Source organism: Schistocerca cancellata, chromosome 9 (genome assembly GCF_023864275.1).
Source record: "Schistocerca cancellata isolate TAMUIC-IGC-003103 chromosome 9, iqSchCanc2.1, whole genome shotgun sequence".
In the NCBI taxonomy this organism is placed as follows: Eukaryota; Metazoa; Arthropoda; class Insecta; order Orthoptera; family Acrididae; genus Schistocerca; species Schistocerca cancellata.
Genome location: NC_064634.1, coordinates 157521342 through 157536432, shown reverse-complemented (window position 1 = coordinate 157536432; position 15091 = coordinate 157521342). Strand labels below are relative to the sequence as shown.

The 15091-nt window shown below is 45.6% G+C and overlaps 1 protein-coding gene across 1 annotated transcript in view; it reads left to right on the top strand.

Annotated features, from left to right (window-relative positions):
* The first annotated feature begins 260 nt into the window (after positions 1 to 260).
* Positions 261 to 15091, top strand: part of LOC126101255 (sodium channel protein Nach-like) — a 177604-nt gene continuing 162773 nt past the window's right edge. The window contains exon 1 of the mRNA XM_049911943.1: positions 261 to 386. Within this exon, the coding sequence (XP_049767900.1) occupies positions 292 to 386 (95 nt within the window). The 5' untranslated portion in view covers positions 261 to 291. The remainder of the gene's footprint in view (positions 387 to 15091) is intronic.

Below are 15091 nucleotides of genomic sequence, written 5' to 3'. Positions count from 1 at the left end.
TGGGTGAGTTACGCAGTATTCTTCCTTCGGCTACGACGTGTTGATGTATCATTCATGCACACTGCGGCCTTGATGAGTTGCTTCGCAGTGAGCATATGGGCGAGAAAAAACAGCTATTCGTAACAATGCATTGATTTGCCTCTCTCTGGTGTATATCTCACGCGGTGGAAGCTCATTAGCGATACTCCGAATTGATTATTTCATGCGCGTTGCGGCTAACAGAGCACAACGAATCTCTCAGTCTCTGAGTCCTACATGAGTTGTCACAGACAAGGAAAAGGCTCGGGAAGAATGCTGCTGTGGGAAGCAGTTAAGGAGTACTTGTCCACCTCGTCGATTCACGGTCTGAGATTCATTGTGCAATCGGGCCGTCATTGGACAGAAAGGTATCGCATTGCTTTAGAATAATAATTTATGGCCGGCCGGTGTGGCCGTGCGGTTCTAGGCGCTTCAGTCTGGAACCGCGTGACCGCTACGGTCGCAGGTTCGAATCCTGCCTCGGGCATGGATGTGTGTGATGTCCTTAGGTTAGTTAGGTTTAGGTAGTTCGAAGTGGCTCTGAACACTATGGGACTTAACTTCTGAGGTCATCAGTCCCCTAGAACTTAGAACTACTTAAACCAAACTAACCTAAGGACATCACACACATCCATGCCCGAGGCAGGATTCGAACCTGCGACCGTAGCGGTCGCGCGGTACCAGACTATGTAGTTCGAAGTTCTAGGGCACTGATGACCACAGATGTTAAGTCCCATAGTGCTCAGAGCCATTTGAACCACTTTGAATAATTTATGCCATCCAATGCCGTACCACTGCAGGGATGTAGGGTACAAATGCAAATGCCAATAGCTTTGAAATACTACCAAAATATCAAATATATCGCTCCAGAATCAGGCGCTGTTCTACACGGAAAATTTTCAGCATTCCTGTCGAGCCTCAAACGAGATCACCCTTATGCACGAATGGTTGTATTTTTAGTGTTAAAATATGTAAACTTAATCAGAAATGACAAATCAGATCGTGAACAGCTGCTATCATTACATCATTATTATTTTATATACGACTTATTTCAAACATAAGCTAAATCATAAATGAAGTGAAGCACCCAGTAGGGAAGGAGGAAACAAAATGGTAGGGAAGGAGGAAACGAGATGGAACTTCACGTGTTGAGAGGACATGTGATTAAGGTTGTCAGCTTTGGCAAGTCAAAAGTCGGGACACTTCCACCTTTGGCAAGTGAAAAGTCGGTAGCACTTAATACACGTCTCACGTGTCCCCCGATCGGCCCACTGCTGTGGCCGCCCCGGGTACTGCCTGCACTGAGGTTGACCCCTCACCCGTGGTCGAGAGGGAGATCATTCCAAAGTCTGGCAGGCAGCGGAAGACTTTACGATGGGCCGATCGTAGGGCCTCCCCAGTTTGTTTGCCGAACAGATTTCGGGAGTTATCTGTGGCTGATGAAGTCTCTGAGCCGGATGCAGTCGTCCACCCTGTTCCAGAGGAAGCTTCTTGGCACGCAAGGTCTGGGCATTCACAGAGGGTGGGTCTGCTGTTAGGTGGGAGCTCCAGTGTTAGGCGCGTAATGGGGCTGCCAAAGAAGGGAAGGAAGCCAGTGTGCACTCCGTGTGCATACCGGGGGAGTCATTCCGGATGTTTAAAGGGTGCTTCTGGATGCCATGAAGAGTACAGGTTGCAGCCAACTACAGTTGGTGGCTCATGACGGTATCAATGACGTGTGTTGCTTTGGATTGGAGGAGGTTCTGTCTGGTTTTGGGGCGGTTAGCGGAAATGGTAAAGACTGCCAGTCTTGCTTGCGAGATTAAGGCGGAGTTCACCATCTGCAGCATCGTCGATAGAACCGACTGTGGTTCTTTGGTGCAGAGCCGAGTGGTGGGTCTGAATCAGAGGCTCAGGCGATTCTGTGACCGTGTAGGCTGCAGATTCCTTGACTTGCGCCTTCGGGTGGTGGGTTTCCGTGTTCCGCTTAATAGGCCAGGAGTCCACTACACACAGGAAGTGGCTACACGGGTAGCGGGGGCGGTGTGGAAGGGATTGTGCAGGTTTTTAGGTTAAGGGTCTCATGAAACCACAGAAAGGATGTCCATCTAGAAGGGGGCAGGCGAAACACAGTAAGGTAGTAGTAGAAACAATCGGTATTGTAGCTGTAAATTGTCGTAGCTCTATTGGGAACGACTCAGACGATATAGTTGCTGAACAGTTCAAAGAAAACTTGAGTCTCATTTCAAATAGGTACCCCACTCACACAATTATAGTCAGTGGTGATTTCAATCTACCCTCGAAATGCTGGAAAAGTTATACGTTTAAAGCCGGCGGCAGGCATAAGACGTCATCCGAAATTGTAATTTATGCTTTATCAGAAAATTATTTTGAAGAACTCGTTCATGAGGCCACTCGAAGCGTAAGTGGTTGCGAAAACATACTTGACCTCTTAGCAACAAATAATCGTGGACAAATAGGGGATTAGCGACCACAAGGCAGTTGCTGCTAGGCTGAATACCGTAACACCTACAACCATCAAGAAGAAACGCAAAGTATATCTATTTAAAAATCTGATAAAAATGCTCTTAACGCCTTTTTAAGAGACTGTCTCCACTCCTTCTGATCTTATCATTTAAGCGTAGAAAAGATGTGGAATTATTTGAAAGAGATAGTATTGACGGCAATTGAGAGATATATACCACATAAATTAATAAGTGATGGTACTGATCCCAAATGGTACACAAAACGGGTAAGATCGCTATTGCAGAAGCAACGAAAAAGAGCATGCCAAATTTTAAAAAACGCAAAATCACCAAGATTGGCAGAGTTTCGCAGAAGTTCGAATTATAGCGCGGACTTCAATGCGAGATGTTTTTAATAATTTCCACAACGAAGCTCTGCCTCAGAATCCGGCAGAAAACCCAAAGAGGTTCTGATCATACGTAAAGCACACCAGTGGCAAGACGCAATCAATACCTTCACTGCGCGATAACAACGATGGAGTCACTGATGACAGTGCCACTAAAGCTGAGTTATTAAACACGGTTTTCCGAAACTCCTTCACCAAAGAAGACGAAGTAAATATTCCTGAATTCCAATCGAGAACAACTTGGTTCAGCCGGCCGGAGTGGCCGAGCTGTTCTAGGCGCTACAGTCTGGAACCGAGCGACCGCTACGTCACAGGTTCGAATCCTGCCTTGGGCATGGATGTGTGTGATGTCCTTAGGTTAGTTAGGTTAGTTCTAAGTTCTAGGGGACTGATGACCTAAGATGTTAAGTCCCATAGTGCTCGGAGCCATTTGAACCATTTTTTTGAACTTAGTAGTTCTAAGTTCTAGGGGACTGATGACCTCAGATGTTAAGTACCATAGTGATCGGAGCCATTTGAACCATTTTTTTTAACTTGGTTCAAATGGCTCTGAGCATTATGGGACTTAACTTCTGAGGTCATCAGTCCCCCAGAACTTAGAACTACTTAAACCTAACTAACCTAAGGACATCACACACATCCATGCCCGAGGCAGAATTCGAACCTGCGACCGTAGCGGTCGCGCGGTTCCAGACTGTAGCGCCTAGAACCGCTCGACCACCCCGGGCGGCCGAGAACGGCTGCCAAGATCAGAAGCATAAAAGTAGATATCCTCGGTGCAGCAAAGCAGCTTAAATCACTTAATAAAGGCAAGGCCTCCGGTCCAGAGTATGCTGATACAATAGCTCCATATTTAGCAATTATATACAACCGCTCGCTCACAGAAAGTTCCGTTTCTAAAGACTGGAAAATTGCTCAAGTCACAACAACACCCAAAAAGGGAAATAGGAGTAATCCGCTGAATTACAGGCCCATATCACTAACGTCGATTTGCGGCAGGGTTCTGGAACATATACTGAGTTCGAACATTATGAATTACCTCGAAGAAAACGATTTATTGACACATAGTCAGCATGGATTCAGAAAATATCGTTCTTGTGAAACACAACTCTTTATACTCATGAAATAATGAGTGCTATCGACAGGGGATGCCAAATTGATTCAATATTTTTAGATTTCCAGAAGGCTTTCGACACTGTTCCTCACAAACGTCTTCTAACTAAACTGGAATGTGGCCTCTGTTGCCCGATTGGATTCGTGATGTCCTGTCAGAAAGGTCACAGTTGGTAGTAATAGACGGAAAGTCATCGAGTAAAAGAGAAGTAATATCCGATGTTCCCCAAGGCCCTCTAATGTTCCTGACGTATATTAACGACATAGGAGACAATCTGAGTAGCCCTATTAGATTGTTTGCAGGTGATGCAGTCATTTACCGTCTTGTAAAGTCATCAGATGACCAAACCGATTTGCAAAATGATTTAGATAAGATATCTCTAGGGTACAAAAAGTGGCAATTGACCCTGAATAAGGAGAAGCGTGAAGTTATTCACATGAGTACTAAAAGAAATCCGCTAAATTTCGACTACGCTATAAGTCACACAAATATTAAGGCTGTAAATTCAACTAAATACTTAGGGGATTACAATTATAATTACAAATAACCATCACGTAGATAATGTTGTTGGTAGAGCAAACCAAAGACTGCTGCGATTCATTGGTAGAAGACAGAAGGTGCAACAGGTCTACTAAAGAGACTCATTACACCACGCTTGTCCGCCCTGTTCTGGAGTACTGCTGTGCGGTGTGGGATCCGCATCAGGTGGGACTGCGGATCACATCGAAAAAGTTCGAAGAAGGGCCGCTCGTTCTGTATAGGGAGATAGTGCCACAGACATGATACGTGAATTGGAGTGGCAGTCATTGGAACAAGGACGTTTTTCGTCGTGACGGGATCTTCTCATGAAATTTCAATCACCAGTTTTCTCCTCCTATTTCGAAAACATTCTGTTGGCATCCACCTACAAAGGAAGAAATACTCATCACAAAAAAATTTAAATGCTCGTTTTCCCGAGCGCCTTTCGAGAGTGGAACGGCAGAGAGACAGCTTGAAGGTGGTTCATTGAACCCTTTGCCTTGCACGTTATTGCGAATGGCAGAGTAACCACGTATATGTAGACGTAGAAATCAGCGTTTCTTACTAACTTTCGTCTGTTTTTATTCTCACATCAAAACTGAACAACAGATACCGTACTTGAGACTGAAAATATTTGAAATTAACAGTGTTTACCATATACGCTGAAATTCAATAAGGCTGGAGCTGGTTCTTGTAGAGTCAGGATAGTCATCACTTCACTCACTGCCACTACTATTCGTGTTGCCACTTAAGCCACTGAGCATTTAAAGTTTGAATCGGACTTCGGGAAACCCTGAAACAACCGTAGCATTAATAGTGCTTTGCTCTTATGGAATAGCGAATGTACGAAACATGCCAATACTCCTGCACTCGGCCAGTGTACAAATACAACTACTTCTTCCACACTACCTACACTCCTGGAAATTGAAATAAGAACACCGTGAATTCATTGTCCCAGGAAGGGGAAACTTTATTGACACATTCCTGGGGTCAGATACATCACATGATCACACTGACAGAACCACAGGCACATAGACACAGGCAACAGAGCATGCACAATGTCGGCACTAGTACAGTGTATATCCACCTTTCGCAGCAATGCAGGCTGCTATTCTGCCATGGAGACGATCGTAGAGATGCTGGATGTAGTCCTGTGGAACGGCTTGCCATGCCATTTCCACCTGGCGCCTCAGTTGGACCAGCGTTCGTGCTGGACGTGCAGACCGCGTGAGACGACGCTTCATCCAGTCCCAAACATGCTCAATGGGGGACAGATCCGGAGATCTTGCTGGCCAGGGTAGTTGACTTACACCTTCTAGAGCACGTTGGGTGGCACGGGATACATGCGGACGTGCATTGTCCTGTTGGAACAGCAAGTTCCCTTGCCGGTCTAGGAATGGTAGAACGATGGGTTCGATGACGGTATGGATGTACCGTGCGCTATTCACTGTCCCCTCGACGATCACCAGTGGTGTACGGCCAGTGTAGGAGATCGCTCCCCACACCATGATGCCGGGTGTTGGCCCTGTGTGCCTCGGTCGTATGCAGTCCTGATTGTGGCGCTCACCTGCACGGCGCCAAACACGCATACGACCATCATTGGCACCAAGGCAGAAGCGACTCTCATCGCTGAAGACGACACGTCTCCATTCGTCCCTCCATTCACGCCTGTCGCGACACCACTGGAGGCGGGCTGCACGATGTTGGGGCGTGAGCGGAAGACGGCCTAACGGTGTGCGGGACCGTAGCCCAGCTTCATGGAGACGGTTGCGAATGGTCCTCGCCGATACCCCAGGAGCAACAGTGTCCCTAATTTGCTGGGAAGTGGCGGTGCGGTCCCCTACGGCACTGCGTAGGATCCTACGGTCTTGGCGTGCATCCGTGCGTCGCTGCGGTCCGGTCCCAGATCGACGGGCACGTGCACCTTCCGCCGACCACTGGCGACAACATCGATGTACTGTGGAGACCTCACGCCCCACGTGTTGAGCAATTCGGCGGTACGTCCACCCGGCCTCCCGCATGCCCATTATACGCCCTCGCTCAAAGTCCGTCAACTGCACATACGGTTCACGTCCACGCTGTCGCGGCATGCTACCAGTGTTAAAGACTGCGATGGAGCTCCGTATGCCACGGCAAACTGGCTGATACTGACGGCGGCGGTGCACAAATGCTGCGCAGCTAGCGCCATTCGACGGCCAACACCGCGGTTCCTGGTGTGTCTGCTGTGCCGTGCGTGTGATCATTGCTTGTACAGCCCTCTCGCAGTGTCCGGAGCAAGTATGGTGGGTCTGACACACCGGTGTCAATGTGTTCTTTTTCCCATTTCCAGGAGTGTATTATGAAAAAGAGGCGAAGCAACAATTTACTTTTAAACGCTTTGTTTTGTTGTTCTATCGTGTATTTGACTCATGTTGGCTTTAGTTAACAAGAACAAGATAATAAACTTAATAATACGAAATTAAAAATTACGCAATATTAAATAAAACTGTAAACCAAAAAAGGAGATATTGGAGGGTGTCCCGTCGTACTTATATAGGCGCGTAGGACACTTATAGAAAAGTAGGTGCAACAGAAAATCGTCACAGGTGGCAACCCTAATTGTGATGTTATTTCAGGGATTACAAAATCGAGTCAAATTTACAAAAAATTGGCAGTATGAACTCATTTACGACGTTGCGCCATCTTTGGTTCAGATGCTTGCTCTGATTCGGTTGGGAAGGGTTTCGTAAGGCCTTTGTATCCTCTCCTGCGGCAATCTGGCCCACAACTGCTGTAACTGGTCCTTGATGTCCCGGAGACTGGTGCTGGGACTTAGTTGAAGTCCGAGCTGGCCGCACACATTTTCTGCAGGGGACAGATCTGCAGATCTTGCTGGCTGCGGGAGTACCTCAACTTTGCGCAGACGGTTCATACAGACATGTGCCATGTATGGCGGACCATTGGCCAATTGAAAAATTGTACTGTGATAGTATTGATAAGAGTTAACCACGAGGATGCAGGATTCTGTGACATATTCTTTCGCCTTGAGCGTTTAATCAGACACTACCAGCCGTGGCCTGAAGTCATATCCCAAGATTCCCCCTTCCGTGACACCAGGAGCAACACCACTATGCCTCGTCAAGACACTGGAAGAATGGGACCTCTCCTCAGATCGCCGCCAACTCGCTGATGGTGGTCACCCGGGCACTGCAGAACCACAATTCGTCGCTGAACATAATGCGACACCATTCTTCAGAAATCCTTGCTTCCCAGTCAGGGCACCACATCAAACGCAGCCATTTGTGTTGTGGTGTTAACAGCAACCTACATATGGTACGGTAATTCCCTAGTCCAACTGTTGCTAGTCTCTGACCAGTGATGTGGGAAGACACAATGATGAAGAGAGTCGTTACGTATTCTTGGATGGCAGGTGCATATGTGAAGCGGTTAGGATGTGCTTGGTGCACTATACGGCGATTCTCCCCTGTTGTTGTCAGACACGGTGGATCAGAACCTCGACGATTAGCATGCGTGCCCTCACGTTCCCGTGCCGTCCAACATCGACTCACTGACACATCCCAATTCCCTACAAATCTGGATATTGGACAATTTGGCCAGCTGGCCGAATGGAGGCCCTCAATGAGGCTCTTTTCAAACTCTGTCAAGTGCTGATAACGCTGTCACTTGAGTATGCTCTAAGACATCGGCGAATACGGATGTGTGCTGATTATCAGCACGTTAACCGCAATTAAAGTGTTTAAAATGGGGAGACATCACTCTGATGCTGACTACGCCGCTCATGTACCGTGTGGTGGTTGTTTTATGTATTTGTATTTATATGTTATGAATAGTTGGAGTTAGTGTTGCCGGTCACAGTGGCCGAGCGGTTCTAGGCGCTTCAGTATGGAACCGCTCGACCGCTACGGTCGCAGGTTCGAACCCTGCCTCGGGCATGGATGTGTGTGATGTCCTTAGGTTAGTTAGGTTTGAGTAGTTCTGAGTTGTAGGGGACTGATGACCTCAGATGTTAAGTCCCATAGTGCTCAGAGCCATTTGAACCAATTGAGTTACTGTTGTTCTGCCTGCCTCACAGCTGGAAAATTATTATTTACGTCAGTGACTCACCGTGGTACTTCTCGCAGTTAATTTGCCCAACACGTTTTGATATTAAATGGACACCACCTTCGTACAAAATTTCATATGTATGACTACATTTTTTACTTTGCTATGGAAATTGATAATTATTTTATAATGTTATGAAAATGCAACGCTAAGGAGATTCTCTCAATTTCGTTAAGCGGGGATCAAAAAATTTTACTGAAGTCCCATAGTGCTCAGAGCCATTTGAACCAATTGAGTTACTGTTGTTCTGCCTGCCTCACAGCTGGAAAATTATTTACGTCAGTGACTCACCGTGGTACTTCTCGCAGTTAATTTGCCCAACACGTTTTGATATTAAATGGTCACCTCCTTCATACAAAATTCCATATGTATGGCTACATTTTTTACTTTGCTATGGAAATTGATAATTATTTTATAATGTTATGAAAATGCAACGCTAAGGAGATTCTCTCAATTTCGTTAAGCGGGGATCAAAAAATTTTACTGAAGTCCCATAGTGCTCAGAGCCATTTGAACTAATTGAGTTACTGTTGTTCTGCCTGCCTCACGGCTGGAAAATTATTTACGTCAGTGACTCACCGTGGTACTTCTCGCAGTTAATTTGCCCAACACGTTTTGATATTAAATGGTCACCACCTTCATACAAAATTCCATATGTATGGCTACATTTTTTACTTTGCTATGGAAATTGATAATTATTTTATAATGTTATGAAAATGCAACGCTAAGGAGATTCTCTCAATTTCGTTAAGCGGGGATCAAATAAATTTACTGAAGTCACTTTACTTAAATATAATTCAATATTGGAGAAACTGATTACTTTTACTGTTTCAATGGAAGAACCGCTAATCGAGAGAAATCTCCTACATTTATATTTATCGTTATCATTTAGAACATTGGCGCTGACCTTTGCACCAATGTTCCCCTATAAAATTTGCATAATGCATTTAAGACATTCACTTAATGAACATAGGATCTGTTACAGTAAAACATTAGCGACACTTTTGAGTAATATTTGATTATATTTAGGCTAAATATTACATGACACTTACACGTTCTCGTGCCTCGTCACAAAATGACTTCTTACACTATGAAGACACAAAATGGAAGAGAGAGCGATCCTTTTGCAAAAGAACAGAGATTGCAGTTACAATCGCAGATCACATTAAGTAATTAAAGTCTTAGTTATTATTCTGCGATAATATTTATTGCGCTACGACGTCAGTTTTCTTACATTTGCGAAGTTACTGAGTATCATTTTTATCACGTTATGTGGCGTTCCGCCACAACCGTGCCAGACCTGGTAATATGAACAACACTAATGCACTCTGTTGGCCATTCTACCTGCGACAGATAGTTTCACTTCTAATCATTCACATATTTACCAATTGTGTATATGTGTGCGTAGTTACATTGACATCCTACCACGTCTTCTGGTGCTTCACTTTTTTTTCAGACAGTTTCTATCAACAACAGGTTGACATAGTATTATAGCATCGGAAGGCAGTTCATTAATCTCAAACAGGAAAACGACATTCAGAGACTTATGGCTCTATGTGACACGTTCGTTTACTTGGAGAGATGCATATGGGGCCTGAAGATGGCATAGTGAAATAAAATAAAATAGCTTCTGAACTTACACGGCTGTTGGTGAATTTCATTAATATTGACAATTCATGTGTAATGGTGCGAAAGCGTGGCGCGTTACGACGTCACCCTCTGGCTCAGCTGAGGCGGGCGCGCAGTGGCTGCGCTGCGACTTTTCTCCAACGATTTTAAAGAAACTATTTGGGAAAAAATCATACTCACGCATCTCGTAGCCTTATTCGTCATCTTCATGATGAACTGCCCGTCATTTCATTTACGGTCATAGTTATTGACATATTTCTATAGCAGACAAGGTACTGCGCGAAATTAGAACACTTTGCAATGAAAAATAGAGGGCCCTAGGAGTATGTGTATTAGACCATATACTGCGGTGTACGAAATGGAGCTAACATTCTGAATTTTTCTGTAAACTTGAGACGAGATCTGTATCTATCGGCAGTCTTAAGAAAATGTATTATACACTCGTGGAAATGGAAAAAAGAACACATTGACACCGGTGTGTCAGACCCACCATACTCGCTCCGGACACTGCGAGAGGGCTGTACAAGCAATGATCACACGCACGGCACAGCGGACACACCAGGAACCGCGATGTTGGCCGTCGAATGGCGCTAGCTGCGCAGCATTTGTGCACCGCCGCCGTCAGTGTCAGCCAGTTTGCCGTGGCATACGGAGCTCCATCGCAGTCTTTAACACTGGTAGCATGCCGCGACAGCGTGGACGTGAACCGTATGTGCAGTTGACGGACTTTGAGCGAGGGCGTATAGTGGGCATGCGGGAGGCCGGGTGGACGTACCGCCGAATTGCTCAACACGTGGGGCGTGAGGTCTCCACAGTACATCGATGTTGTCGCCAGTGGTCGGCGGAAGGTGCATGTGCCCGTCGACCTGGGACCGGACCGCAGCGACGCACGGATGCACACCAAGACCGTAGGATCCTACGCAGTGCCGTAGGGGACCGCACCGCCACTTCCCAGCAAATTAGGGACACTGTTGCTCCTGGGGTATCGGCGAGGACCATTCGCAACCGTCTCCATGAAGCTGGGCTACGGTCCCGCACACCGTTAGGCCGTCTTCCGCTCACGCCCCAACATCGTGCAGCCCCCCTCCAGTGGTGCCGCGACAGGCGTGAATGGAGGGACGAATGGAGACGTGTCGTCTTCAGCGATGAGAGTCGCTTCTGCCTTGGTGCCAATGATGGTCGTATGCGTGTTTGGCGCCGTGCAGGTGAGCGCCACAATCAGGACTGCATACGACCGAGGCACACAGGGCCAACACCCGGCATCATGGTGTGGGGAGCGATCTCCTACACTGGCCGTACACCACTGGTGATCGTCGAGGGGACACTGAATAGTGTGCGGTACATCCAAACCGTCATCGAACCCATCGTTCTACCATTCCTAGACCGGCAAGGGAACTTGCTGTTCCAACAGGACAATGCACGTCCGCATGTATCCCGTGCCACCCAACGTGCTCTAGAAGGTGTAAGTCAACTACCCTGGCCAGCAAGATCTCCGGATCTGTCCCCCATTGAGCATGTTTGGGACTGGATGAAGCGTCGTCTCACGCGGTCTGCACGTCCAGCACGAACGCTGGTCCAACTGAGGCGCCAGGTGGAAATGGCATGGCAAGCCGTTCCACAGGACTACATCCAGCATCTCTACGATCGTCTCCATGGGAGAATAGCAGCCTGCATTGCTGCGAAAGGTGGATATACACTGTACTAGTGCCGACATTGTGCATGCTCTGTTGCCTGTGTCTATGTGCCTGTGGTTCTGTCAGTGTGATCATGTGATGTATCTGACCCCAGGAATGTGTCAATAAAGTTTCCCCTTCCTGGGACAATGAATTCACGGTGTTCTTATTTCAATTTCCAGGAATGTATGTAGTGTAATCACTTCCAATGTGTGCAGAAAAGATAGAGTGCAAGTGAAATATTTACAACAACCTTCATGTTTCATAAACAGGTCGAGATAACGAAACGATTTTTTGACAACTGATAGCATGCTGAACAGAGAGTATTTTGCCATGAAACTAACATCCAAAACTTCCTTATCTGCTGTGGTATACAAGTGACTACGGATTTTTTCAATGGCATGTTGCAATTATTTTAAAAGCCTTTGATAGCTCGTGATATAAGAATTAGCATGGGTTTGCAACAACAAAGGATCATACTTTAATTTTTATACTGAGCGCTAGCTTTTCTTAAGCTATTGATCTTACTCATTCTCAACTGTTTCATTAATGGTAGAGTGTTTCTGGATTCTATGGCAGGTGCACTTGCATTAGCATATTAGTGAAGTGAAATTTGCAAACCTCGCTGCGTTTTGGGAAAAGTAGCCTCGCTGATGTAAACACAGAGACAGAACATGCTATGGCTTGTACACACATGCGTTGAGGTATATGGAAACCATTTTCGACAAGTACTGTAACTGTGGCTACATGGTATAGCCTATATCATACTGCAGTCTCTATAATAATGTGTGGTTGAATAAATAGAGTCTAGCATGGAAACCATGCGTTTCCGGCCATAAGTTCATTAGACGTCTTTTGTTCCTATCATCGATAAATCCCTAGAGTTGGTACACGGTAGAAAAAATCACCATGTGTCGTAAGACAGAGATTTCGGAACCAGTTTTTAAATTGTAAGACATTTCCATGGTAGATGTTGATTCTGACCACAATTTATTGTCTATGAAGTGTAGATTAAAACTGAAGAAACTACAGATGGGTAGGAAATTAAGAAGACGGGGTCTGGACAAGTTGAAAGGACTAAAGGTTGTTGAGGGTTTCAAGGGAATCGTTAGGCTACGATTATGTAGAAGAGTGGCAAAGAATGCAGTAGATGATGAATGAGTAGCTTTGAGAGATGGAATAGTGAAGGCAGCAGATGATCAAATGTATAAAAAATGAAAAGCGAAAAGTTGGAAAGAGTATGTAGAGGGTCTATACAAGGGAGGTGAACTTGAAGACAATATTATAGAACTGGAAGAGGAAATAAGTGAAGATGAGGTGGGAGATATGATGCTGTGAGAAGAATTTGGCAGGGCACTGGAAGACCTAAGTCGAAACAAGGCCCCAGGAGTAGACGACATTCCATCAGAACTACTGGTACCCTTGGGAAAGCCAGCCATGACAAAACTATTCCATCTGGCGTACAAGATGGATAAGACTGGTGAAATACTATCAGACTTCAAGAAGAATGTAATAATTCCAATTCCAAAGAAAGCAGGTGCCGCCAGGAGTGGGTATCACCGAACTATAACTTTAATAAGACATGATTGCAAAATACTAATATGAATTCTTTACACAAAATTGGAAAAACTGGTAGAAGCCGACCTCGAGGAAGATCAGTTTGAGCTCTGGAGATAAATAGGAACACGTGAGGCAATACTGACCCTACGACCTCTTTTAGAATATAGGTTAAGGAAAGGTAAACCTACGTTTATAGCATTTTTAGACTTAGAAAAAGCATCAGACAGATTTGATTGGAATATTCTCTTTGAAATTTTTAAAGTGGCAGAGATAAAAAACATGGAACGAAAGGCTGTTTACCACTTACAAGACGGCAGTTATAACAGTCGAGGAAGTGGAAAGGGAAGCAGAGGTTGAGAAAGGAGTTAAACAGGGCTGTAGACAATCCCCGACGGAATTCAATCCGGACACTGAGCAAGCAGTAAAGAAACCCAAAGAAAAATTTGGAGTGAGGATTAAAGTTCAGGGAGAAGAAATAAAAACGTTGAGATGTGTCGATGACATTGTAATTCTGCTAGAGACAGCACAGACTTGGAAGAGCAGTTGAACGGAATGGACAGTGTCTTGAAAGAAGGATTTAAGATGAACATTGACAAAAGCTAAACAACGATAGTAGAAATTAATCAAATGAAATTAGATAATGCTGAGGGAAGTAGGTTAGGAAACATGACACGTAAAGTAGCAGATGAGATTTGCTATTTAGGCAGCAAAAGAACTGATTTTTTTGGAAATTTGTGGTAACATCCTATGGTACTGAACTACTTAATCTAACTTAAACTAACTTACGCTAAGGACAACATACACACCCAAGCCCGAGGGAGGACTCGAACCTCCGATGGGGGAAGCCGCGCGGACCGTGACAAGCGCCCAAGACCGCGTGGCTACCCGGGCGGCTGAAGGAACTGATGATGACCAAAGTAGAGAGGATATAAAATGTAGACCGGCAATGGCAAGAAGAGCGTTTCTGATGCAGAGAAACTTCTTAACGTGGAATATACAGGGTTAGCACAAAGTCTTGCCCTGATTATAAGAATTTATAACAGAATAACTGTTTGACATAATAAGTTACATTTAATGTCGTTACATAGGTTAATGTTACTAGTTTTTCTTAAGACCACTTACGGTAGTAAACCTCAACGTGTGCTCCATTGGTAGCTTGGAGAATGTCGAGGCGGTATTCCAGTTCCCGCCAGGTGTTTCGTAACATGTGTTCTGTCACAATGCCTACAGCAGCTTGTATCCTAGCCTTCAGTTCGTCGACGTCAGCAACTGGTGTGACGAAGACTCTGTCCTTGATATAGCCCCAGAAAAAAAACGGTCAAGGGGAGTAATGAATGGAGAGAGTGGTGGCCAGTGTGTTGGACCGTTCCTTCCAACCCACCGATCCGGACATTACTCCCCTCTGCAGACATTACGCCCCTTGACTTTTTTTTCTGGGGCTATATCAAGGACAGAATCTTCGTCACACCAGTTGCTGACGTCGACGAACTGAAGGCTAGGATACAAGCTGCTGTGGGCACTGTGACAGAACACATGTTATCAAACACCTGGCGGTAACTGGAATACCGCCTCGACATTCTCCTAGCTACTAAGGGAGCAGACGTTGAGGTTTACTAACGTAATTGG